Here is a 27,362-nt window from a genome sequence, read left to right as displayed (position 1 = left end):
CTGTATACTAACAATCCACATAGGAAACCTCGTAGGAAAAAGAATGGTTTGAAATGTATGCGCCTCTGATGAGTTGAGTGGTTCAGAGAGACCTCACAGAAAGCGTTTAGGATTCTGTTCTGTCCGGTGTGGTGTAGTTGACTGTTGCAGTGATAAAAATCTTTAATGTTCTAGAGATTTTTCTCCCAAAGTACTCTGCACGACAATTTGACTGGCTGTCTATGTAGGCTGACCCTCTTGGACATATTTGGAGATTGTTTGGGGCGGACGGAGGAATTTCCCATAATGCACTTTCCCACTTGTCATTACCTAAGAAGTACACAAACCAGCGTTTACAGAGCATACCCGTTTCAGCGTCCAATGCACCGGCTCAGAATTGCCAGACACTCTTCCTTCTTCAGTTATATCATATTCTTTCAGTTTTTACTCGGTATGTATAATTTTCTTCCCAAAATGCTTTACATGACTGCACGGCCTACTTTAATTGACGATTTAGGCTACGCTGTTATTAGGCTATGTAGGCAGGCAGTTCTATTCGTGTCTGTGACACATTTGTTAGTGTAAAGTTTCTGTTTAGCCTATGAAAAATATAGCTTATGAAATGCCATTGTGACTAACCGTTCACTATTTGCGAAGAGTCAATGATGACGAGAAAGTGATAAGGTAATATTTGTCCTTCGTCATTCGTTTAAAGGCAGCGTAGTAGCCACATAACGTTACAGTTAGTGAGTAGGCTAGATGTTGCAGTTTTTCAGTCTCGCACAAATACATGTATTTGTGCATGGAGAAATATCCATAACATATTCGGTAGGTTAGGCAAGAGTAGGAGTAGACTCTGAGACAGTTGACCCTAGCTTTAAGCAAAGTCACTATAGTCCCGTCACAAATATTGGGTTACGTTTCAATATGGCGCACTGGTTGTTCCTTACCCCTTTCGAATATAACATTATGGTTGGAAACATTGTTCAAAACCTCTTGACACTTCATTGCAAGCTGTAAACAGATGTAAATCGGAGTTCTGACCTAGCGAAATAGGTTATGTTTATGACTGTGCGCCGTGGTCGTATGCAAGAGGTCTTTGAGGACACTTGAACCAAGATATTATTTATAGACTCTTAGCTAGGCTACATCAGTCGCCTAGCCTACTCCACTATCATTTGGACTCTAGAAAAATATTCATCATCGGTCCCTAACTCATTAAAATCATTGCATTGCATTAATCCTATTATAACCAAGTAGTCTGATTTTCCCCAACTCTTAGCAAAACAGTCAATCAGCCTTGTAATTATAGAATTGACAACTACATAGGCTTAATGCAGACAGTAGACTAACATGCACATTGCATTCTTCATAATCATACAAGGTGATTTGGGCTGTAAGCCATATGTAGCCTGGTGTAGGCTATGTTTTGTGTGAGGTTGGAAGTGCTGCTGTGTGCCCATCTGTCAACGACTGACCGACCATTCTAGTGCCAACCAGCAAAGAGCTGAGGTTGTCTCATTCTCTATGTTGTAATGGTGTCTATTGTGTCTTAAACAAAAGCTGCTTTTCACCCTGAATGGTACCCACTTCACACTGCCCTAATGCGATGTATGATCTGAAATCCAAAAACCTTTTAGCTAGTTATCCAACACAGCTCAAAGGCAATGCCCAGCTGGAATTCTACCCAAATTTATGGGTTTAATGACAGTACAATATTTAGCCTGCAAGTGTGATGTAGTTGGCCTGCAAATGTGCTGTTTAGTTATTAATATTGTTTATGTTATTGTTTTTGTCTGATTATTAAAATGTCCTCCAGTTAAAATGGCGATGAATCACTCTACTGAGCCTCTCCACTGAGATCTCTGTTTACCCATACCTTACTGAATTGGGCCTAGGTTTTTTTTTTATTTGCATATTATAAATATGTTCTGCTGAAATTGCCTTATATGGCAGTATGAAAAACAGCATGAGGTTCTTAGCTTTGCCATAGAGGCTGATCCATTTCTGCCTGTTTATATCCACTGATAAACAAAAATGTTATTGTCATATTCAAATAAGTCAATGTGATAATGTCTTTGCGACATCATTCTTAACTTGTTTAGAGTCTTTAATGCAAATGCATGTGTGGTGATATGCTTATGATAATGCAAAATGCATGTGTGGTGAAATGGCTTCCCCATTTGCTAGGTCTAAATTCAGGTCCAGGTGTCTGCAAACTGTTCTGCAAGTGTATCTCACAATTGGAATCTCCTGCCATGCTTACCCAATAGATTAAAGGATTATATTAGCTAACACAAAGAAACAGCTTTTGCAGGCATTTTGTTTGCTGCAACCAAGGCCATCGTGAGTGCAGTGGGTGTGGGGATTTATCTTTAGCTACAATATCTCTTGTTTCATGGTATATTTTAAATCAACACAACGCATGCAAGAGCATTTGTGTGAAGTTTTGTTGGCTATCAGACCCACAGTGAGGTTTAAGGGCTTCAGATAACCCTGTTAAGGTCTGAAGACGGATAAATACAAGTGAAGTCACTTTTTTCTCAACTTGTTTGACCTCAGTGTTTATAGAAAAAGTAGTTTTATCGGTTACTAGAGATCATTTAGTCAAGGTGATATGTAATTGACCATTTACTGAAGTTGAAGAGGTCTTGCTTTTGATTTAGCATCTGAGGTCCTGTTACAGGAGAGCTGTATATCTAGCATTGGTAGATAAAACATATCTGACCGTGGATTTGGTATAAAGAAAAAGCCCTACACAGAAAGAGAGAGAGAGAGCTGGTGACAGTCTTTTTTAAGATTACTGTTTGGGAAAAATCTCTAATCCGGTATGACATAGCAGGAAGTAGCAGATAGTCTGCCTAGCTATTTATAAATACCAGTGGACCTCTGATATTTATTTTTAAAACATGCCTCACTCAAAGCCCTCTCTACAGATACATTGATTTAACCTTGGCTTCATGTCAGATCTGCACCTGAATGTTTAGATGAAGGACAGGCGTCCAGGAAGAGAAGAATGCTTATATGCAATTGATCTTATTACATACATCACTTTTTGTTGTAATTGTAGTTTTATTTCCAGTGCATGGCATATTATATTTTGTTGAAGACTCATTTTTGTTGTGATGTATGGTAGGCAAGAGTGACATCTTTTATAAGCCTCAGGGTTCCCACGGGTCATGGAATTTCTGGAATATCATGGAATTTTTGAAAGTCTATTCCAGACATGCAAAGTCATGGAATATCAGGGAATTTTGTTGCAGCAATTTTTCAATAACTTACTTGCCAAAATATATTAGTACAAATATATTTCCACGAAAAATTGGTGTATATCTGGTTATTAACTTTACTTCTTGCTTGAGTAGGGCAACTTTGTTTATTCAATGCCCATTTATTCATCTCCCGCTCTAAAGTAAAAAAAGTAAAAGATTCTTGAACACTACGCGGTAGCTCTGAAATCATTTGTCGATATATTGTACTATTCATTATATAGTAAGTCATGGAAATTCAGTTTTTTTGTCAGGGAAAAGTCATGGAATTTTACATTTGATTTAGAGTGGGAACCCTGAAGCTTTTTCATAACATGACTATAAGAAATGTGATGGGTGAAGTCCTGTGCTCAGGTTCATGGCTGGTGTGGTTTCATTTGTTTAGTCAGGTATCATAGGGAAGTTCATGAGAAAAAAACCCTCTGAATTGTAAGGCTGTCTGATGATGCTCTGTATTACTAACAACTACTGGCGCTTCTACCATCCATGCACAAAAGGGCCCACTTCATGTAATCTAACCAGTCTCTTATTAGACCTCAACACTTGACATAGAGTCACATTTCTACACTTGTTCCTATTCTCTCTCTCTTTCTCTGTCTCTCTCACACAGACACAGACACACACACACATACATACACACACACACACACACACACATGCACACACTTGCTTCTCTCCCTCTCTCTCACATGTGCACACACATCAGTCATCTTTGTCCGCCTTGTCCCCCTCCACACTTGCGAGTGATGCTGCCCCCCCCCCACTCCCTGCCCCCTCTCTCCCCCCTAGCTCTTCACGTGCCCTAGGCCTGGATGGCAGCCTCTCTCCTCAGATGCATGGTCCCCATGGGCCCCGTTGCCCTCAGGCACTGCCGGAGCTCCTGTAAGGCCGCCGGGCGTCTCTTGGCTCTGCCCACTGCTGCGCTAGGTACTGTAACCACGGGCTACTAGACCACGGGGTGCTTATGGGTGGGTGAGGGGGTGCTATGAGCTCTCTGGTCAGTCCTCCACATAGCCTGTGATGTAGAGCATAAAGCCGTTGTCCAGAGATGGACAACTCCAGACTGGCTAGCCACAGTATTATTCATGTTGGTGCTGGTGGGTGCACAGCCCATTTGAAATTAGATCCCAAATTGAAGTGCTTCTGGTGCGGTCTTTTCAACTGCATCAGTGTTCATTGGAGTGGTCAAGTCTGGAGTTTCCTGCGTTCCTGGCATACGTTAGTCGCACCAGCTGCTTTGTCCCTCAGTCTGCAGCCATGTGAACAGACGCTGTGTTGAATGGATGAGTCGGGGCATGGGAGCGAGCGAGATGGGATCATCTTACTGTTGTCAGCAACACTGCGCGTGAGCATGCCCTGTTTGTGCTCATCTTTTGTGTTGCGCTCACAGCCCCCATTTCATGTGACCCTTACGTCAAATATTCATGTTCACTGTCTATCACAATTATTTCATCTGCTGTGTCAAAGGTGTATTAGGAACTTTGCAACTTTGACCAGTTCGAGGTTCGTTCAGTATGTATTATTGCATCAGAGGTGCAGACCAGTCACATACAAACATTTCGCTGCAGTTTCTTGCAGTCTCATTAAAATGTTCATAGTGATGGAGAATGTAATCGGTAAGAAAATCAGTTTTATATCGGGCCTGATTATCGGTCAGTTAATCACTCTTAACATTTCTCTAATAATTCCTCTCCTCTAACTCATTTTAACAAATTACTCAACCCTATCTACCCAATCAATCTAATCTACCTCCAATCTCCTTACCATTCCTATGGGAACTTGGGAAAGCCTCTGTCATGTTGTTTTCCACTGGTTTGCCTGTGTTGTCATACCGATTATTCTCCTCCAGCTCTCTCCTGTCCCATCATGACCATGTCATCTTAAACCCAGCCCCTGCATGAATGTCATTGGCCAAGTCCACTGTGCCGCACAGATGGATTGGCCTCCCTTCATGTCTGTCTTTGTAACTGACCGCTGTATTGACCTGTGTTGTGTTTTTCTCTCCTTCCTCTGCCTTGCCTCTGTTTGTGTTGTAGCGTGAGCAGCAGCGCCCCCCAGTGGGCTGTTTTGTGGGCGCGTGTCTTTGCGCTCTCTGTCCACAGCAGCAACAACAGCAGCAGCAGCAGCAGCCACAGCAGCAGCAGCGATGTCAGGATTCAATCTGCTGCACCTGGTGACCAAGAGCCAGCCTGTGGCTCTCAAAGCCTGCGGGCTACCCTCAGGTCCACTGGATGCTCTGTGTGTGTGTGTGTGTGTGTTTGCGTGTGTGTGAGCGGGCTCTGCGCTGCTTTTTTTCCGAGCTCTAAGACACACCTTCCTGTGTGAGCACAAGAGTGTATATCTGTCTTTTTGTTTTGCTGTTTGATTGGTCATCTGCAGGGAAACACCACCCAACATAACCCATGCCTCTCAAAGATTAGAGTAAACATCTGAAAAAGAAGCTTTATTCCAGTCGTTTGAGAAGGGTCAATTGAATAGGTTCAATTTGTTCAAATCACAACCTTTATTCAGTTATCAGTCATCTGTATTGCCTCAAACCAATGCTTCATTCAGACAAAGGCAGTAAGTGGATGGTCCACTCTCCTCAGGAGCTCAGTAGATGTGTGCTGCTGTGTGGTGTTCCCTGCAGCTGTCTCCTCCTCAGGTTTGGGAGTCTCATTCTCTGTTCTGCCCGCCGGAGATCTCTGGGGCTTCTGGACTAACACTAACACAACATTTGCTTTCTAAAAAGAGCTTGCATGCACACCCCAGTTACCTCTTAACTTTCTCTCTAATGCAGTGAGGATTATTCAGCATTACATAACCGCCGTAACACCCGAGGTATTCAAACTGATTACTCAATGTAATGTGTGTCCGAATTGTGAAGTGCGTTTTGACATGCCTTCAGTAGTAATATAGTAAAATGAGAACTGATTATAATTTAACCTTATATAATCTACAAACAGTGGTCATTTAAACAGAGCCTCTCACCTTGGGCTGTCCTATTCTGAGTGGGTGAGTAGAGCTTAAGAAGGGAATGGGTAAAACCAAGGGAGCACCAACAGATGAAGCCCTACATTTGACAAGTTCAAATGAGCAAGGCCCATTAAGAAAGAGAGGTCTCTCTCTGCAATCTGTAACAAGTGTCTACAGAAGGTTCAAAGGTGCTTTTCTGAATACTGCAGGAGTGAATTGCATAAGGAAAAGAAGTTCTGTGTTACTTTAATGCTGTTGCCAAATGGCATTTCTCCTCACATAGATTCGCCAGCAATGTACTCAGTTTTAAAATGACACTGTTTAACTGAATGATTCCTGAAATCCCTCACAACTAAGAGCACTTACAGCTTTGTCTCAGAAATGTTCCCACTTCCTAATCGCTTTTGGTTGACAGACAGTGACAGTGGATTTGGCTGTGCAGTGGATTTGTCTCAGCTAACACACACTGCCCCCTTGTGGAACATTTGAACACCTCCACCGTTTTGCCACTAGAGGTCAGCATTGTCACAGCAAGAAATTAAAGTGTTTCCTAACCATGGAGTGATTGCAACAGCAGAAGCAGCGGTTTGGATAACATTGCTGCTCCTGTGTCGTATCATCGCACTGTTGAAAGATCTACAATCTATCCCACTAAATTGTCTTGAACTGCTCCTTGCTGAGTTCTTTGGCTGTAGCACATCTCCCCCTCTGTACACAGGCTTGTAGGCATCTTGGCAGTTGTAGGACTGAGCAGTGCAATTATACACCCCCACCCAGACAGGAGTCAATATCAAGCTTTTAGAACTGAGTTTTGCCAACCAGTCAATACATATCCAAAATTAGCGTCCAGCAATATCTTTTGATATTTTCTTGGTTGCCATAGCACACAGCAGGCAAGCAGATATGTTTCAAAAGGAGTTCTGGCTCACATATAGGCTTGTTTGTACACACACTGCTTGGGGATGAACATGCAATGTCAAGGAGTGCTTATTATCTTTAAGGCTTGCAAAATGCACCTTTTAATTTAGATTTATGGTATGTTTATTTTTTTTAAGAAATGCATTTGTGAGTTTATTGTGTGATCTTGCTTGTACTTGTCAGTGCTTTTTGTCCATGCTTCATATTGACTCTTGCCTGGAAGAGCACTGTGTGAGAAAACCCTGAACATTGCACTTTAGCACCGCTATATGAAGTGTGTGTGTGTGTGTGTGTTAGAGAGAGTGTGTGTTCCCACGAGTTGCGGTCGCTACGTAACTCTTGCTATTAACCTTCCCGCACAGGAACATGCCGGAGCAAGAAGACGTGGCCGGTCACCTTCCCCAAGGAGGAGCTGAGGAAGAGGCTGACGCCCGAGCAGTACCATGTCACGCAGGAGAAGGGAACCGAGAGGTGTGGGCCCCTAGCCTGGCTCTGCCACCCTCCCTAGCCTGGCTCTGCCACCTAGCCTGGCTCTACCACCTAGCCTGGCTCTGCCACCCTCCCTAGCCTGGCTCTGCCACCCTCCCTAGCCTGGCTCTACCACCCTCTCACTCTGCCTTTCATGTCCAAGGCTTTCCAACAGCCGGAAAAAAAATCCACTCTCAGCCGTTCCCTGGTCCTCCTTTAAAAACGCCCGTCGTAAAATGTTGTTGTGCATATTGGCTGTTCTTTTTATTTGGGGGTAAACAAGCACCCTATTCACTTCCACTGGCACCGTAAAAAAAAAGACCTTGAAATTTCCACCCCGGTTTAAGACGTGCCGTTTCTTTTGCCACGGTGTGCCGGGCTCCCGGTGGGCTAGCCCCTGGGGGCCTCGGGCCGACTCGAGCGTGCCAGTGGCAGTGGGAAAAGTGTGGTTAGCCCCAAATGAGAGAGAACTCTGTGACTCCCCTCCCGACTCCCTGGCCTGTGGTCGTGCACACGTGGGAAAGGCATTTATCGGCTCATTGGCAGGAGGAATGTGAAAAATGCCCAGCGACTGGCCCTAAGCGCGCTGGCGGCCGGCGGAGCTGCCCCTGCCCTCGCTAAAGGCCGGGCCTTCCGCATGACTTCCCGCTGGTGTTTGCTTGTGGCTCCCAGCGCTTTGGCCTCCTCTCCCTATCTGCGCCAGTTGGAGTGGGCTTGTTTATGTACAGGCCTGCGGTCGGCCGCCTCAGGGTCCCTCTCCTCCAGATATATCAGGACACTGGCCGCTGATGTCCGCCCTTGTCCTCGAGGCGTAGTTACATTCAAATGCCTGAAAAACAAATGATAGGCTTGTTGGATGGGAGTCTTAGAAGGATAAATGTAATGCTTGCCAAATGATTTTGTATGTTCTGTTACAATAACAGGAGTCTACTTACGATAAGGATGTACAGGCAACTAAGGTTCTAAACGTGCTCCTGAATGTCAGTTCAAACTGAGGTAACTAGGGTCTCTTTGCTCTCTCTCACCTGTACGTCTGTAGTGCCTTCGCTGGAGAGTACGCCCACAGCAAAGAGGAGGGGACCTACACTTGCATCGTCTGTGGCACCCCGCTCTTCACGTAAGTCAAAGGACACGTACAGGACACGTAGGGGAACCTCTCCATACCGTCTGTACGACTGTGCGACTGTACGACTGTCTGTACGACTGTGCCTGCCATCGTAGTTGTAGTTTCCACACATAATGCTTTAGCTACGTCCTCCGCGGGCGTCAGAAGGTGGCACTCAAACGGCTTCACTGGGGGAACCGGATGCAATCATCCTGTTATACATTGCACTAGGGTCAGCAAATGATTGACCACCACACTGGTCTCAGGCGCTCGAGGGGAGAGGTGCTACGGGTCCTCGTGTGTGTGTGTGTGTGTGTGTGTGTGTGTGTGTGTGTGTGTGTGTGTGTGTGTGTGTGTGTGTGTGTGTGTGTGTGTGTGTGTGTGTGTGTGTGTGTGTGTGTGTGTGTGTGTGTGTGTGTGTGTGTGTGTGTGTGTGTGTGTGGAGGGAAGTTAGGGGGGTGCACGTACCTTCTCCCTTCTCCTCTCAACTCTGGAGATCAGAGAGTATGGGCCCACTCCCCGAGCGACTGTCCCGCTCTCTTCAGCTCCCTGATTGGTCCAAGCGGGGGTCTCTCCTCCTCCACGCGGCCCGGCTCAGTCCAGTAGGGTCCGGCCCAGCTGTGGCTCACTCGGCTCGGCTCGGCGCAAACGCAGGGAGGGTTAACTCCACCTGACAGCACGTCAGGCCCATCTCAGGAGCGATTACCAGGTCGCAATTTTCCCACAGCTCGCTGGAGAGCTTCAAAGGGGGCTGAATTTACGGCCGCCGTTAGCCCATATCTTAGGCTCGCCGATCCCAGAAGAGACGTGTGTTTTTCTCCCCCCCCCCCCCCCACCACCACCACCATCTCTCATCTCTGGCTGTAAGAGTGCACAAATTGCCCGCTTATTGTGCGCCAGATATCTTCCGCATTTCTTTTTTTTCCACCCCCTCTCCCCAAAAAATATGGAGGAAAATGAAACACCCCAGGGAGGCCCTTTTGACAGACTGTTCACTAAGGTCTTAGTCCCCCAGAACACACACACACTCACACTCACACTCACACTCAAACACCCACACAATGTGCCTCCATTGAAATTGATGTTTCTGTTCCTTCCAGCCAACAGGAAATATTGATTCTGAGACATGGTCATGTATTGCCATTTATAGCTGTGCATTCAAACAGGATGGCTTTTTGAAACCGCTTTATTTTTTCTACATTGCAGGTCAGATAAGAAATTTGACTCGGGATCAGGTATGTAGACCCTCTGCTCCTCGGCTTATGGAAACTAATTCAAACAGATTACATCCATATGACATGTGATTGCAGAGAAGCCAGCATTTCAGCCGTATATATCATCCTCCAGAGCTGAGACTGACTCTGGGGACTAGTGACTTCATTCCTCTCAAATAGAAGTGCGTGCTTGTGCATGTATGAAAATGTGTGTCTGTCAATTTAAAGATACTAAAGAAGCTAAGTTAGCATTTGTTGCTAATTTCCACTAGTCCCGTGCTCACGTAGTAAGCGAGTAAGAGAGGGGAAGGATGGGATGACGTTCTTGGTAGGCAGACACATGCCTCTCTTTGATTATCTGAATCAGTTAAGTAAAATCATCTGTGGAAATGACGACATTAGTCGACTCGGCAAACATGTCCATGTTATTGTCTGCCCCTTTGTTGAAAGTCTGAGTAGAAATGCAGTCATAGCTGTTGCATCTGCTCCCAAGGTGGAGGTAATGGACTGAGACCACATACAGTTTATACTACACATAAGCCAGACAGCTCTCTCTCTCTCTCTCTCTCTCTCTCTCACTCTCTCTCTCTCTCTCTCTCTCTCTCTCTCTCTCTCTCTCTCTCTCTCTCTCTCTCTCTCTCTCTCTCTCTCTCTCTCTCTCGCTCTCGCTCTCATTCCCTTTCTTTTTGACTTGGGTGAGTAGACAGCTTGACCCCGCGGCCCCTTTCTGGTTGATTGCAGGGATGAGTGTGTACCCAGTCAGCTGTCTAATGGCCGCTCAGAGTGGGCTAAAAATGCCTCCATGCTTATTAATCAATCTGTGAATTACACCACTAACAGAAAATAGCGACCGTGACTTAAGGAGCTTAAAATATTTGACCAAAGTTATTTTAATGAAGGCTATCTCTTCCTCTGTGATTAGTTTATTGGCTGTAAACGCTGGGGATCTGTCAGTTGTAATCCGCTGGAATGTCCTGTTCTCTTAATTGTGCAGGTTTTTGACATCAAACAGGATTGTAAATGCATCTTTCTTTGCAATTAGGGAATAACTTCACAGAGCTATGTGTGTTGTCAGGGTTAAAAATAGACACATGCAAGAGTCACCCAGTAAGTAATTGCTGAGGTTGACCTATGCAACCCAAGGAAACGGTTCTAGTTTTCTATTTAGGCTACAAGTAGAGAATTAACAGTCTTTGGTAATGTATACTGTGTGAAGGATCCACTCTGGTGCAGTACTCAATACAAAAACACTGTTAATTAATATAAATCCAATATTGAGGATTATTTAGGGTATAGTACAAGAGTTAGTTTTAAATCAAAGAAGTGCTTCTCTTTTTTGTTATACTGGTACAAACCTCCTAAATGCAAATCCCATGATTAACATAGATTTGGCGCAATTACACTGGTGACCATTTGGGGAAGGCAAAAATCGGTTAAAAACATATCAAAATGCCATCACATCAAAGATATGAAGGTTGGTGGAGAATCGTGCAATATAGGGATTGTGTGTGCGTGTGTGTGTGTCTGTGCGCCTGTGTGTGTGTGTCTGACGGTGGCCAGTGTGCTGAGCGAGCGGGGTGCTAAGCCCCTGCCATGAGGGATGTGCTGGGTGGCGGAGGCCTTCCCTAGCCAGTCTCCTGCGTTGCGTGCTGCAGGCCGCGCTGACAGCCCTGATGCATCACGCCGGCATGCCCTCGCCTGAGTAAACATTTCCCTCCCTGAGTGGCACCCACTATCTGACCCACGTAAATACAGGGCTCAGGAAATGGAAAGGTCTGGATTGGAGGGGTGTGTGTGTGGTTGTGTGCACATACCTGTGCATGTGTGTGCGTGCGTGTCTGTTTTTGTGTGGGTGTCTGTTTTCTTTGTGTGTGCGTGTCTGTGTGTGTGTGTGTGTGTGTGTCTCTGTGTCTCTGTGTGTGTGTGTGTCTGTTTTGTTGGAGGGCTCTCATGGCTTTGAGGCTTTTTATGAAGCAAAACTTTGGGATCAAAAATGAGCAAATACATTAATCATTTAATGGAGATGAAAGTTCTTCATGGCTAGTTTTCAAACTTGCCTGGAAGCTCCACTTATCTGTGTGTGTGTGTTGTGTGCATACATGTGTCGGCACATCTCATTGATCTACTTTGCTGTCATACCAAAGAGACAGTGCTTGATGCATTCAAGACTTTAATTAAAAATTGAAGATAAACAATCCCCTGCTTGCTTTAAGAGAAGAACAAAATGCTCCAAAATATTTGTGTTTTTTTCTAAAGACAGTATGCAGTTTACCCCTGGCTGAGAGACATTTTCTGTGAAGTTGTGACATGTTAATGCTCATTCATCAGATCGCTATATCGGGCACCTCAGTCCCATTGGACTCAAATACTTTTCTGTATCAAAGAGTTTCAGTGTTGAGTTAGCTTGAAACTATGCCATGTACAAAAGCTGTTATAAATGCTTCAAAGGTCTTTCCAGCAGCCATGATAAGTTTACTGAGTGTGAAAGGAATATGAATGTCATATGCATATATGTCTGTAACCACACAAATCAAAGCACAATTGACCCAGTCTTTTAGTATTACAAAAAGATCTGCCATTGTTATAATTATGTCATTCATCTAGTATCAAATGCTTTGGGGGAAAAAAACCCTGCTGGAGAATTTTGCTTGTGTTGTTTTTATTGTTTCATGTTTCCCCCACCCCCGCACTGACACGAGCCAAACTTCTAGGAACACAGACTGCCCCCGTGCTCACCAGACTCGTGCCGACTCCGTTTCCTGTTTTTGCTCGAAAACTTTTTTTTGTGCCACACGGGTTCCCGTTTTGGGCCCCGTGCTGTCGCCCCGCAGCAGAACGCCGAGCCGAGCCGAGCCGAGCCGCACGGTGTGGTAACCCTCCGCCGCGATGCTCCTGCTCTGAGTCATAGGATTCTTGTGCTCCTTGGAGAATTTCCTGTTCCTGAGTGGAATTCTGCGGCTTTGTAGTCGTGGCCAACCATCCCCTCCCTCCGTTTGGGAGCGCCGGGGGGAACAGAGGGGGGGGGGGGAGACACGGCTCAGGCCAGAGGGTTTTATTTTTCTGGAGGGTTGGGTGCAGAGCAGGGGTGGTGCTGGGGCTGAGGCTGGTGGGGTGGGGTGCTTGTTTGGTGCTCCTCCAGAGTGCCTCAGAGAGTCTAGTGGAGAAGCAACTTGTGTGTTCTTCACCAAACATTTCCCCCTAAGAATGTCATTTGAAAACTGTTAGGCTCATATTTACGGTACAAAAATCTGAGTATTTTTCAATATCTAACTCTATTTATATAAACCATATTTTGTAGATATATTTCAAACTGTGATAGAAAAACAATTATTGTGGTTTTGGGTGTTCTCAGTTTTACAAACTCTGTCCATAGATTTTCAATAATCTTTAGGTCGGACGGGAGGGGCATGCAAAACCTTGCACCTCTTGAAGTAGTCAATTGTGGATTTTGAACTGTTTTTTGATCATTATCCCAGAAACCATCTTTTCATTTTCACATTCTCACTCATTTTCATTTTTTTTACACACAGTGTGATGTTTGCTTCCAGAATTTCTAGTATATAATTGAACCTATAATTCCTTCTACAAGTGAAATATTCCCCATGCAACCCATTCATTGCAGCTAAAATAGCTTAATCAGGCCACAAGATTTGTTCCCAAAATGCTTGTTTAGACCATAAATGCCTGATTTTAAAGTTTATGAGTTTTCTTCTCATGATTCATATGTGTATGCTATATTTGCCACTGCATGGTAGAACAGTGCACCCCCACTCCAAATCTACCTGAGGGTCTTTTGTAGTCAGATTTTTTTGTGCCTCTCTAGTAATATTATGAGCAGACTGCACCCTGACTGCCACCGTTCCTGTTAACGGCCATTTCTTAATTGTAATGCAAACTGAGGAAATGGCTACCTGAAAATGCGCTGGAAACTTTTGCTTGACACTCCTTTCCTTTTTCTAAAATGATCAACTCCAAAATTGTGCAAAACATACAGTAACAAGTCCTTTAGAGAGCAGTTCATCTTCTTCCCACTTCACCCAGTAACATAGATTTTTGCCAGGGCTGCCCAAACGATTACATGGCACTCTGCATTCAGTCATACAGTATACCAGACCTGCATTAAACCTTCGCAGATGTACACTGTCATGCCTTTGGACAAAAACAGTTACAAGTATGGCACTGCATAAAAATGAACACAAAACATGTTATTGGTGTCTAAGATGCCGCGTTAAAGGCAAAACAAGCCAGAAAATAAGTAGGACCCTTTTGCTTGTATATTTGTGACCCTCCCATCTCATCCACGCCTTGTGTCCTAAATAACTTTTTATGTATTTGGTATATGGTTTTTGTGTATGTTTTCAATGAGGTTTCCAAGGCAGAGGAAGGCTGGGCTGTGTGTGAGGGCTAGGTGGCCAACAGGGTCACTCGTATTGGTTTACATATCTTTGGCCTTTTTCTTTTTTTTTCTCCAAGGAGGCCATGTGGACATATTTTGGGATGTGGTATGATGTAATCCAACCTGGCCTGCAGCTTTTGTGCTCAGGGATTTCTTGCTATTTGTTGCTAAGGTTTGCTATCGACCACCATGTGATGATAAAACAAGGAATGTAGCAATTTTCGGTTCCACAATGTCTTTTACAAGGCAGTAACATTTTAACTGGTACAGTTTGCACTGAAATAGCAAGCCATCTGCTGAAATTGAGTTTTTTGCTCTGAATAAAATCAGTATGAATCTGTATCTACAGAATTCACAGATTGTCCATAACAATGTCTGCCCGTGGAAGTCCTCCACTTAAAAACACGCCCAGCAATGAAATAATGATCCCTCAGATGAATGCTCCCTCTTGTTTTTAGACATGTCCACTAGGCTGTGCAGTCATGCAGGGCCTGTTAAGTCCTTATTGCAACAACACGTACAGTATTCGCACACATCATCTGCCTTTGCCCCACTTTCTTTTGGGTGCCATATGATCTCCATCTAATCCAGGAACATGGAGCAGTTGTCCCAGGTCTCTGGGCTTCTAAGCCTGAGGCCCGGTGAGCCTCTCTGAGTGCCCGGCTCTCCGCTAGTCCCCCAGGCTCTCCAGATAAGGAGGAGGACGTGACCAGGGAGACCACCCGTGAGTGCTCTTAGGGGATTTCTGTGCCTTGGTGACCTCTGCGAGGTCAGGGTCAGCAGGATGAAAGGACGAGGAGAGAATGCAAATACAGTTTTGTGGCTCTCAGGATTACGCCGGCCATTTCTGACCTCCCTCATTTGACAAGCTTTGCTCTGGAAACCATGCAAGGAGTTTGTGTGTTTGGGCAAGGATTAGTCAAGGGTTAATTAGTAGCGCTGCTCTCCTTGAAATGTGACACGAAATCAATGGCTAACATTAGTGTTTCACTAATTGGGATTTGTGATTTGTGAGTGTGCAAAGTTTGCCAGTGCATTGTGCCTTTTTGAGTTCCTGTACTGGTGTGTTTTTTATTATTTTTAAAGATTCCTTTTCTCTTACTGGGTCAGCGTGCATACCCCCTCAGTCCTGTCTCTCTGCAGTGAATGTGTTTTATGTTTAATGAAGTTCATGGCTGCGTCTCACTCTTTAATTATGAGGAAGGCAGGGATCTCCTTAAGAAATGAAAGGGAAGCTTGAGGGGGGTGTGACTGGGCGTCTAGCTGGAATGAACTACAAAAATAAACCTTCAGCAGTGGCTTGGCAGCACCGGAGAATGGGGAGCTTGTCCCAGAGACTGAATGCTGAAAACCTGAGGAAGCAGCCAAGAAGTATCAAGGGGAATCCATCCACTGCGTGCTCACATTCCTGCAGCAAGAGTACACACACACACACACACACACACACACACACACATTCAGAGAGAGTTTTGTACATGCCAATATATTCAGGTGGGAATGTCCTGGCAGCCCTACAGGTTTGGTGTTATCAGGCATCCTTGAGCATGGACCTCAGTGGCAGCAGCATGTGGTCTCAGGTAGCTGTGTTTGGAGCAGACTGGTGCAAAGAGCTCTTTATTCAAGACCTGGCACAAACTGAACACCATAGTGCGTAGACAGAGGGGTTGTGTTTTTTTTTTAAAACATTTCTTCATACTGAAGGCATGTTAATTAAAAGTGCAAGAATGCACTAAACACCATAGTAAATTGTAGTAGCCTATTTATTTGATCAGGCAAGGCCACGCTGCTCTAGAACTGTCATTTGTTTACTTTCTTGCATTCTGGGCCCATGAAACCGCTTGTTTATACCTCCATTACAGGATGGCCATCCTTCTTTGATCTGATTAAGAAGGAGTCCATAACCCTCACAGATGACTTCTCCTACGGCATGCACCGCGTGGAGACCACCTGTAGCCAGGTGACCCTCCGTCTCTACTCTCACCAGATAGATACCAAAGCAACATTCACCCTTCTGTTTGTTCCATTGTTTATTTGTTTGTTTTTCTCATGTCATTATAGTGTGGCGCTCACTTGGGACACCTCTTTGATGATGGGCCGCGGCCGACGGGGAAGCGCTACTGCATAAACTCCGCTTCGCTGGGCTTCCAGGCGAAGGACGCGGCCGCAAGCGCAGGGGCAGTCGCAGGAGAGGCCCCGGTCTCCAGCAAGAGTGAGCTGTGAGCAGCCCTGTGGACAGACAGCACGCTAACCAGCAGGCCCCCACAGTGTCCCTCCTGTAGCCCGATACAATACGACATGTCAGCCTACACTCCAGCAATTATAGCATCACCCCACGTTATACGACATCATCTACGACAATTACTAAGCCAGCCATCGAAGCTTGAGGAGTAAGGAATCAACAAGCCTGCACTCAGCACCATTATTATGGCCTTGTCTAAAGCTGCCCTACCAGCTGATGCTTACTGCCTATAAAACTGTACCTAAACTCCTCCAGCCTGACGTGTGGAGACGTCTGGTGAGAGAAACAGAATCCCACTGTCACTCTGCTTAAGAGTGCTCAATAGAGGTTTTGATAGTGCACGTCTGTGAGCTGTGATATTTTCTTCTCGGAGATATAGTGAAAGCCCTTTGTTTGGAAATGAATTATGTATGTGTATTTTCTCAGAGCAACGTGTTATTTTTTAAGTGAAATTTGATACCTAGAGGTTGGCGGTTTAGGGAAAATGCTATGCAAGTGCTCCTGTGAGCGGTAAAATAAGCATCAAGCGGAGAACAAAGCATTCTTTCAAATAAAACGCTACAGATGACAAATGTTTAGTCTGAACACAAATGTAGCCTGGCTTTTAAGGGTGGGCCATATTTTTTTTTCTTCTCCCGACTCCATTTCTTGGTGCCTCCCGCTCCGGATTGAGTAAGCTATATTCAGGGTTTTGATTCATCAATTGTGTTGACATATATATTTAAAAAGAGTTATCAAATAAAAGTTAGTAGAAACACCTTGATACAAAACTATGTTTGTTTTGTGAGTTTGTCAATTGTCAGTTGTTCTAGTGATCCATATGTATTTGGGTAACAGGGTAATACGGTAGCCTATCAGTAATTGGGTACGGTGTGTTTGGGAACATTTTGTGATTTCCTAATACGTTCAACTGGATTTTTACTCAGTTATTATTTTATTGTGAACGTTAAGAAATACTTACTGTACTGTACATACTATAACCTAATAATCTGTAAACAAATAGTGCAACTGCAGTAAGGTCCAGAGGGAAGTTGATTTTATGCAGACCTTATTAAAGCAATGCACAACGCCTGCTCAGGAGACATTGCATTGGGTGAGTATGACATTGATATTTCCCCTGTGGCCAAAGTAAATGCATCGGCTTTGATAACAAAGAGCAGTTGAAGAGAAGTTCATCCACAGGTCAGCACCAGGAAAAGGTGTTGTCCTTGCAACAGTTTTAAGTGGTATAGATTTTCCTTTGTAATTATTGAACTGCCAAGTCATTGTGACTTAGTTATGGTTATGGATTTGGCAGACGCCTTTGTCTAAAGCTACACATAAATACAAAACATAATAATATTTAAAATTAAACAGGGAACAGAGTTCACAATAACACTTAGTGCTATTGTAATTGCATAAATGCATTTACCAACACTGTAGTCTACACTATAAGCTGTGTGTGTGTAAGAGAGAGAAAACATTATGCGATCTTAGGCTGTGGGCACAAGCAAATTGAAATGAGCACACATGGCATCTGCAAAACTGAGTGTAGGTACCTACCACTTACTTAACCGTCTGCGTATGTAATTATGAAATGTCAAACACATCCCCCTTTGGTGACAGATTTAACCCAAGGAAGAAATTAACTTGCTGGTAACCCAAGGGTTGCTGTAAGTGTTTGGCTCGATGAAGTGTTTGGGGTTTGTTTTGTGTAGCATCTCCATGGAAACAACCTTGGAATGTGACATTGTTCTCAGCTTAATTCCATTTGATAGATCGCCCTCATATAATTTGCTTGCATCAGCTTGCATTCTCAACCAAACTCTCTGTCTTCCTGATTTAGTTGTCTGTGCTGATAAGATTATGTCTGTAGGAGATATTTAACATTCAAATGGAGGTTAAAAAGGACTGTCATAGACATACAATTTCAGATCTTTATTTAACAACTCCTTGACATCTATACATTTATACATTAAACTACACCCTTGATATTCCATTAATCTACACAAATACGATACATGTCTTTGGGTGACAAGTGAAAGATAATGATACGGTTTCATAATCACTCCAGAGCCCTACAGTGACAAGCTGCACTTTGGTCGAGTGAAATGGCTAAAACCGTCTTGGCCTTAGTTAAAGTGGCGTTGCATTTCATTGGTGTTTCATGCATGACTTTTTAGCATAAATCTGCAGTGCTGCAACGAATCACATTGTCTCTCTCTCTCTCTACTGTTTGCCTTCAGACTTCCTTGCCACAAGCTCTGTCTACTGGCCCCTGTTCTGATTCGACCTGTTTTCCCTTCTTCTTTGAATCCCCTGCTGCAAGACATAGCTGTGCAACTGGCCCTAAGATCAAACCCACTCCCTGTCATTGATCTTTCTCCTGTCTCTTCACCACTGCACCATTAACTGCTCTACTCACTGTCTAAACTCATATAGCTGCAAGACTCACACACTCTCTACTCTCCTGTTATTCTCTCATGCTCCATTCTTTCTGTCACCTAATGGCTCATTGTCTCATGCTGGTCTCATTCACGCACATTTAACATAAAAAAAATACACACACATGATTTAGAATAGGCTGGAACTTATTCAGATGCGATAGCATTCAAGTAGTCCCTGCTGCAACCCTCTTTGATACATTTCGTTGATTAGTTCATCAGTTTTCAATTTACTGGAAAGGCAGTGTCAGATTTGGAGACTCTCAAACCTGTAGACAAAACCCACAAAACGCGAGTCACTTCAGTTAGGTTCACAGTTGTGATAAGGCCGAGCTCCACGCTATAAATCTCCCTGTATATCTTAGAAGAGGATTTCTGCTGTGGCTGGAGCATGATGTCATGGTTAGACTATGTGAAATATGCCCCGAGTGTGTTGTAAGTATGAGGTAATTGGTGGATGGCCCCTTGAGTGGACAGGGGATTTCACTCTGGAGGAACTGCTCTAGCCGTGCCCTTCATCTTAATAAACCAGATTCCTCTCAATAAATTGCAAATCTGTTTTAATATGCTAAATGGGGCATGCCGTTTATTGATGCAAGGCAGTTTTAGGTCCATTGTCTTGCCAGACATAACAGATGACTAGAGAGCAGAGATTGCTAAAAATCACAGTCTCAGTTTCAACTCATGACAGCTATCTTGAGATCACAAATCACACTTACTGATTTTCAGTGGTCAAAACATTGTGCTGTGGCTCAGCTCTTGGCTCTGTCTCTGCTGCATGGACGGCGCTGGACACAGAAAAGCAGCACATCCTCCAGTGTAAACTCTCAGTTGGGTGTGTCAGGGAGAGCCCCTGGTCATTTTGTGTCCAATCGGTCTGGGGAGTCCTTACTTACAAACGTCAGTGGACGGGAGATGTCCGAGTTGCACCCTGGTTCCAATGGGTCACCTGTAGGCCCTTTCCTCCAATCCCTGGTTCCAATGGGTCACCTGTAGGCCCTTTACTCCAATCCCTGGTTCCAATGGGTCACCTGTAGGCCCTTTACTCCAATCCCTGGTTCCAATGGGTCACCTGTAGGCCCTTTCCTCCAATCCCTGGTTCCAATGGGTCACCTGTAGGCCCTTTCCTCCAATCCCTTCTCTTCCAAATGTATTCTGCCTCACTAGATTCAGTCACTTGAATGACCTTTCTTACCATTACTGACACCTTCCCTTTTCACCAGAGGCATCTCTGCTTTGATGAAGGAAGATCACCTTCAGCTTGGCTCCTTATCCCAATGAGACACAAACCTATTTTTTTGTAAATCAGCTGAATCCTTTTAAGCCCCCCAAGACCCAATTACACAATCACTCATGTTTCTGCCTGGCTTTCTCCTCGGTCTGTCCTCAAACTCTCTCCATGCTTGTCAGTACAGTCATTGTGAAAGTCAGACTCAAAAGTTATATTAAGAAATAACAAAAAAAACTATTTTGTTTACTATATAATGTGTCAATCATATCATATTTATTTTATGTATCATTACCATATTCATCACATTTAACATAGAGGAAGTAGCTATTTAATATCGGCTAATTGGTTAAAAAGCTCTAACCAGCCACCTTGAGAATGGCACTGAGATCCTGAACCACTGGATGGAGACAGGCCCCCAAAACAGCAGATAGGATGCCTCCCATCTAAATATAGCCCCAGTGCAGAGCGTGGCTCAGCAGGCACGTCACCGGGAGAGCTCTGGGGGAAGCTCAGCCGTGACACCACCACCATCACAGAGGTGGCCGCGCGTATCTGGAGATGCTATCTGCCTTCCTAGGGGGCTCTGTGAGGACCAGGCCCCGGCGCGCGAGTCGGGCGGGCGGGCGGCCGACAGGAGGAGGCCTTCAGGCCACCCGCGTGGGTGGCTCCGGGGAGGAAGTGCTCCGTGCCCGGAGGAGGTGTCGTCACCCAGCCTGCCACTCTCGCCAGGGCGCCGGTGTTTAGAGAAGGCGCCGATGGGCCATACTTGGCGAGTGTGGGAAAGTCCGGCAGCGGCCGCGTCGCTGAGAGCGTTTATGTTACAGATGCAATAAAGAATATTTACAAGTCAGGTGTGTTTAGACTATAGCATGATGGCGGAGAGGGGCAAGGGCCTGGAGGGGGGAGGGTTTCGGAAGGGCAGCTGGAGTTTTTCATCCCTCTTTCTGACAAAGTCATCTCCCCGAGGAAGTCTGGAGTGACTGCAGACACAGAAGCACACATTAAAGGGATTTTTTGTCATAAAATCAGGTTTTAGCTTCTTTTTTTTTGTACTATCCATTTTTGCCGTTTTATGCTGTTGTCCCATTTATGCTGACTTAATACTTAATAGACTTAATAAATCTCTCTGTCAACCCCCCCCCCCCCCAGCCCCCCCCCTCCCTACAGAGTCGCAGGAGATCACATAAGTACAAGGCAGGAGGTCTGTTGTGACTTCAACTCACACATCAAGACAAGGTCTCCATTAGTCTTTGTGCCGAGAGAGCATTAAGACAAACAAAAGACCAATGCCAGCGGCAGCGCTGCCACCTAGACATGAAGTGAAAGAGACCATCACCCTCCATCACCCTCCATCACCTCGGCCCAGCGCACGCACTTCCCCTCCGCACTCAAACCCATTCAAATACATCCCTCAGACCCTTAAGGCCACCACTAGTGCGTGTGTTTTCTTTGTGTATTAAAAATAATGTCTTCACGCTTGCATAATGTAAACTAGAGCAATGACTAATTCCCCAGATGAAGGAAAGTGTGAGTGTGAGGGTGTATAACTCTAGTTGTGCCACTTTGTCACATCCAGTATTATTAAGAAATGTACAGTATTCGTTAATATTATTGACAGCACAGCTAATCTGTTACCTGCTTTCTAGCTTTGTTGTGTATTTATAACATGCTGGCGAGGAAACATAACTGAGCGTAACTCTCCCAGGACATTGTTGGTTCTCTGGACTGCAGGTTGCACCACAGTCGCCCTCAGGCTCGGCCTCCCCTGGCAGCCGTTGGCTTGGGTGGGCTCTGCCCTGGCTGTGGGCAGCGGCTCCCACAGAGCCGCCAGTCTGCCCTGGCACGGCGTGCCCGCCATGCCAACAGCACTCCGACTGGGCTCCGGTTGGCGAGGGGGTGGGAGAGCAGGAGGAGAGAGCCGGGGCGGCCGGGGTTGGGCAGGCCGGCGGGCGGGCGGGCCGCTGAGAGACGGCTGCTCGAGCAGGCAGGCGGAAGGCTGTGGGGCTGCGGAGCTTCTGCTTCTCATTACTGCCTCCGTCCCAGACCATTAAAGAGGCCGAGTCTACACCGCGCGCTCCCACTTAATTGGCCTCCTCCGATACCGCAGTCTGTCCGCAGGGCCAACTTATCTCTGCCTAGTCTTTATGACCTCCCTGAAAGCGCTCCATCTCCGCAGCCGAGCAAACTATTAAACGCAACACCCTTGCTCTGGTCTTAGGATGCTCCAGATTCCTGGCTTTTTTGGAAAGCGAGGAGAGAGAGAGAGAGAGAGAGAGAGAGAGAGAGAGAGAGAGAGAGAGAGAGAGAGAGAGAGAAAGGAAGAGAAAAAAAAGAACACAAGAGCCAAGTCTCATCAGGGCCTGCCAGCTGTATCGGGGCCCGGCTGATGGATGTGAAGCGACTCCTATCCTGGAGAAAGTCAGTGATCTCATTTAGGTCTGTCAACGTTTGCCAAGTATTTCCTTTTCTGGCGAGCGAGCGGGTGGGTGGTGTGTTGGCGGGGGAGGTTGTGAGGGGGTGTTCTGCGCTGAGCTCAGGACGGAGGCTGCCCGTGGCCCCGGTCCAAATGATGCAATTTGACAGAAACCACATCAAGGCGGCGAGCGGCGCGCTGCTGCATGGAGAGGTCCTGGAGCTCGTGGAGTCTGAGGACGAGCTGCACCACCGTGCCGCCCCACCGAACAGGACCCTGCGCCCCGCCACACCGCGCCGCTCAACAGCCCCCGAGCCCCGGCTCTCCCAGCTCGCCTGCGCGCTGATTAGTTCCAAATGCGCGGCGTCTGAGCATCCATGCATTACCAGAGGAAGTATCAATCAGAAATAATCACCGTGCCAAAAAAAAAAAGAGAAGCCCCCACATCGCCTTTAATCTCTCGGAGTGAGCACCGGCGAGCCCAGAGACTCCTTGAAAGCTTGTTTGTCAATAACATGTAAACCCGGCATGTCTTGTGCTAGAAGCCTTTCTAAGAATTCAGTCACAATGGCGTCGTTTCCAAGACCCCCCCCCCAGCCTGCTCCAGCATCCGGAGGTTTCCATCAGTCGCTCTTTTCCCTCCTGCCCCCCCTCCCCCTCCCCCCATCTGCTTTATGTCCATTGTGTGTTTGTGTAGGCTTGCCACTTTTGCCGGAGACTCCTCCGTCCTCCGTTGCTGTGAAGTTGTTTTTTAAAAAGTAATCTGGCAAATGACCTTGAGCGTTTACGCGTGATGTATTGCAGCTCCAGTACGCTACCAGGTAATTACCCGCACGTCTGGCGCGGCAAACATAAATAAACCTGCGACTCCAGCTGGCTGGCTGTTTTTCACTACGCTATCAGAGAGTGGGCAGGCTGAACTCTGCTCCTCACACAGGTCATTTGGAGTCTCAATTTGGCATTCTTGTCCAGGGGCATTAAAAACCACATAATGGTTTTGAAGTTTGGTTTGCGTGCTTGCATTTGCCTGTGTTTGTGTGTGTGTGTGTGTGTGTGTGTGCGAGCATGTCTGTCTCATTGTGTGATGAGAGCGAGGGCGTTTGTTTGGCACTAGTGTTCTGGGATGGGTGTGAGTGTAGTTTGTTCAACAGCAGTTTTGATGCTCTTCCCACTCTTGGACAGAGAGGCGGTCATATCTCTCGTGTTTGTTTGGAATGCGGCAGGTTGTTTTCACTGCCTGTGTTTGTCAGTGAGCGCACAGCACATGCTCACAAGCCACTTCCAGAGACGGTGACCTGTGGGTGACCCCACAGCAGGCAGGGCTGCTGATTGGAGGGGAACACCGCCATTCTGCTTGGGGTTACAACAGGCCACCAGCAGGGGCTCCCAGAAGCTCAGCTCTCCAGTGTGGGTGTGAGGAGACCTGCTTTGAGAATCACCTATGGCAGACCTCTGGCTAATACTCTCAGGTTCCTTCTGAACAGTACCTTGAGACACACGGACACAAAACAAGTGGCTAGGTGGGTGCTAGGGAGGGGTGGCTGGGGGATAGGGAGGCTTTTCAGCGGGGCTGGCTGAGTGGAAACAGATCCTAGGAGGGAAAAGTGAGAGGCAATTTATTCTAAAGCAGAGGATGTATGGAACACGTTACCTCGTCATGTTCCTGCTGATTAATTAAGAGGCAGGGAGGATAAGGTGGGGTGGACTGGAGGTGGGTCTAGGAGGGGGGAGGGGGAGGGGGCGGGGGGCGATAGAACCAGAAGAAACTCTGGCATCAATTAGGGGGGTGGAGAACTGAGCTGGGGATGGGGGGGCCCGTCGGGGCCTCTGTGTTTGTACCCACCGCCGGAGCCGCGAGAATCAGCGATTGAATGACAATTAGTTTTTATAAGGACGTGTTCGGCCCTGACGCGGCTCGGCCTGACAAAAGGGCGCTTGTGCCTTTGTAGTGGGCGCACGGCGCTCTCTCTCTCTCTCTCTCTCGCGCGCGCCACATCTGGAGGAAAAGACTACATCAAGGTTATGAGGCTACCCTTTCTCTCCTAGCCCAGGGGAGGAAAGGCAATAGCGCGGAGTCCAGGGTTAAATATAGCACTGGTGGCGGAGTTTGCATTCGGGACGGCTGGGCTCACATGCTGGAGATCAGAGCGCTCAGATGCAGGCCATAAAGGGAGGCGAGCACGTGCGTCCGCTGAGCAATGGCTGAACTGAAAACACTGACAGTCTGATTACATCCCACATTACAACCTCACCAGCAACTCAGCACAGCCAGCCGAGCCACAATAAAAACTGCACAGTAGAATACATGACACGGTGCAAATGTTAAAGATGAGGACAACAGAAGAAGATGTCTCTTAACTCATTGAATGCCAAGCTGTTTTCGGGAGCTTTGTCCTCGAGTGCCAGCAATCTAGACCATTGTTGATGATTTTTCTACAGCCACAGCATATTCTGTGTTATAGCTATGAACACATACAATAGCTTGATTAAAAGGTGAGACTTTAAGCTCTCGGTGGGTGCAATTTTCTACACGCCTCTGTTCCTGAGAAATCCCAAGCTAAACAGTGGCTTTTCATGAAATATGAAGTGTTGCCTGTTACTTACTTGTGTAAACTTTCCGGGAAGTGATCAGCGAGACCTGGCGAGACTGCCACCTAGTGATGGACCCACGAAAATGGCCTGGTTTTGACCTGACGTGCATGCGTCACTGATTCGACCCAAAGCGGCAACCGAGTTATGATAAAATGTCCAGATAAAATGTCCAGATTGTGCGTTTTCATGAGTTTCACGATCGTCATATATTTCATTTCTATTCATCACAGAGTTCCCAAAATCACATATAAGGTGTGTTAGAGTGTCTAGTTTCGTAATTAAAAAGCTAAAAACGTAATATTAGCCTACGTGTTTGGCACTCAACGCATGGGAGGTGGCACTCAATGAGTTAAAATGTCATATCAGCCAGCAGTCATTAAGTCATTAAGACCTGATTCAGACTGTCCTCTTGTTTTGGCCGCTCTCTCTCTCTCTGCCTGCGAGGCTACTCTGTGACCACTGCCTCTTACTCTCTCTCTCTCTGCCTGCGCGGCTACTCTGTGACCACTGCCTCTTTCTCGGCCTGAGCAGCAGCAGCAGCAGCGTCCGCTCGGTTCGCCCCGTGGCGCTGGGAGAGCGTTGAGTGGGTGCCAAGTCTTGAGAATGTCGCTGCTGCTCACTTGCTTCCACTTAGCCCCGCAGACTTCCCCTGGCTCCCTTTCAAAACAAACGCTGCCGCAGGGGCCACAGAGAGCGCGATCTCCCCGGGTCAGTGCCAGCCACGCCGAGGCCCTGCGCCGCGGCCAGAGATCGCACACGCAGACAGTCGCACTCGCACGGAGAGGCTTTTCATGGACACGTCCCGCATCGGAAAAATGCAGAATAATTGGAGGGTGGGTGGAGGGTATATCGAGGGTCATTTTGAGATCTTAGAGGAAAACATCATGTTTTGTATGTGGAAGGAAAGGGCACATCCAGTAAAAATTTGCTGAGAGTTTTTTTTATCTACATAAAAGTCCAGCCATCTGAATGGAGGAGAGGAAGAAGTGGATTACTCATAACTTTTCATTCTCTGATACAATTTTATTATAGAGGGAGAGAGAGAGAGAGAGAGAGAGAGAGAGAGAGAGATGTTAGTGTGCGAGATGATTTCTCCAGGATTCAAATTAATACTGTATGGAGTATAGTTTGCTATATGTTTAAATAAGTTTCATAAAATAATATACAAGTATCAAGCCCCCCTGCATAAGAGAGCTGGTGAGGAGAGCTCTGTAATGAGGAACTAAGTGGGTGCAGGTCATGTGACCTGCCAGCTCTGCAGCTGTGTGCTTCGTTTTGCTCCCTCCTTCACCTCACTGACGCCATGGCGATCACTCCCTCACCAGAGTCTACCTCTCCCTCACTATGGCCAGGCCACCCTCCTCATGAGAGCGTCTACTCTGCAAGGCCAGGCCATGCCACGCTGACCTGAGATAACATTCATCTCTCCTGCCTGTCCTGTCCTCTCCTCCTCCATCTCCTGTTGTTTGCCAGGTGTTGCATGAGTGGCCGCCATTGTTTCGTGGGCCTGTATTTGTCAAGGTGAGGGCTGCAGATGCCGACAACAAACGCTGTTGACAGGCTCTCCGTCACAGGAATGAGATTAAGACTGTGTTTGCCCGTAGAATCGCCAAAACAATGTCCGCAAACATTCTGCTGCTTGTGTGAAATAGACCGGTAAACACAAGTTGATGGGAAAGTCGTCTTATCTACCCTTTTTTGGGGGGAGAGGATCCTTCACTAGAAATGTTGGTTGTAGCAAACTTCTGGGTGATCATGTTTGGACAGCATTGCTGTCAAAAGCCAACAGAGTTAAACTAAGGTCAACTAATGACCGCTCCGTGTTTGTGGCAAAGACAAATGAGCAAGTTAAAAGGAGTAAATGTCCATGCTCAGAAAACCCCAAATATGCAAATGAGTATCATGGACTTGCCATTTTATTATACAAAAAGAACAGAGAGTGTTCTTAAGTTACATTTCAAGACCAGGACTGAATGTTGTCTCCTCACGTTTTTATACATTTTACAATCCAGTTCAACGGATATTTCTAAACTTTGCACATTTTCTGATGACAGTCCCTGGTTGTTCAGTGCTTCTGTACTGAAGTTTTGAAGTTCTAGCCCTTATCTATGAAGTTCTTTGAATAGTGACTAATGTGTGAAATATCTGGCTGTGTCTCTA

General features: G+C 46.1%; 1 protein-coding gene across 3 annotated transcripts; it reads left to right on the top strand.

Annotated features, from left to right (window-relative positions):
- The first annotated feature begins 306 nt into the window (after window positions 1-306).
- On the top strand, window positions 307-17,313 carry msrb3 (methionine sulfoxide reductase B3). 3 transcript variants are annotated; one of them, XM_076296332.1, is made up of 7 exons: window positions 308-430; window positions 4,038-4,175; window positions 7,484-7,592; window positions 8,629-8,706; window positions 9,901-9,929; window positions 16,164-16,261; window positions 16,363-17,313. In XM_076296332.1, the coding sequence occupies exons 2-7, from the start codon at window positions 4,061-4,063 to the stop codon at window positions 16,522-16,524; spliced, it is 591 nt and encodes a 196-aa protein (XP_076152447.1). In that variant the 5' UTR covers window positions 308-430; window positions 4,038-4,060; the 3' UTR covers window positions 16,525-17,313. The 3 variants fall into 3 exon arrangements, with proteins under 3 accessions (XP_076152446.1, XP_076152447.1, XP_076152448.1); XM_076296333.1 differs by lacking the exon at window positions 4,038-4,175 and adding an exon at window positions 5,285-5,470 and having other exon boundaries at window positions 309-430; XM_076296331.1 differs by lacking the exon at window positions 4,038-4,175 and having other exon boundaries at window positions 307-430.
- The last annotated feature ends 10,049 nt before the right edge of the window (window positions 17,314-27,362 follow it).

The sequence above is a fragment of the Alosa pseudoharengus genome, unplaced genomic scaffold (assembly GCF_046254945.1).
Source record: "Alosa pseudoharengus isolate Yale_2024_CS ecotype anadromous, Long Island Sound unplaced genomic scaffold, YU_APseudo_1.1 YU_APseudo_1.1_scf_20, whole genome shotgun sequence".
Lineage (NCBI taxonomy): Eukaryota > Metazoa > Chordata > Actinopteri > Clupeiformes > Clupeidae > Alosa > Alosa pseudoharengus.
The sequence above is the reverse complement of the archived record's forward strand: the minus strand, read 5'-3'. Positions and strand labels throughout refer to the sequence as shown.

Excerpts from the sequence above, each read along its gene's own strand:
- msrb3 (XM_076296332.1), top strand. The coding sequence starts at position 4,061 with ATGGCAGCCTCTCTCCTCAGATGCATGGTCCCCATGGGCCCCGTTGCC. Across the intron at positions 7,593-8,628 it reads CAGGAGAAGGGAACCGAGAG|TGCCTTCGCTGGAGAGTACG; the intron begins GTGTGGGCCCCT and ends GTACGTCTGTAG. Across the intron at positions 8,707-9,900 it reads TGTGGCACCCCGCTCTTCAC|GTCAGATAAGAAATTTGACT; the intron begins GTAAGTCAAAGG and ends TCTACATTGCAG.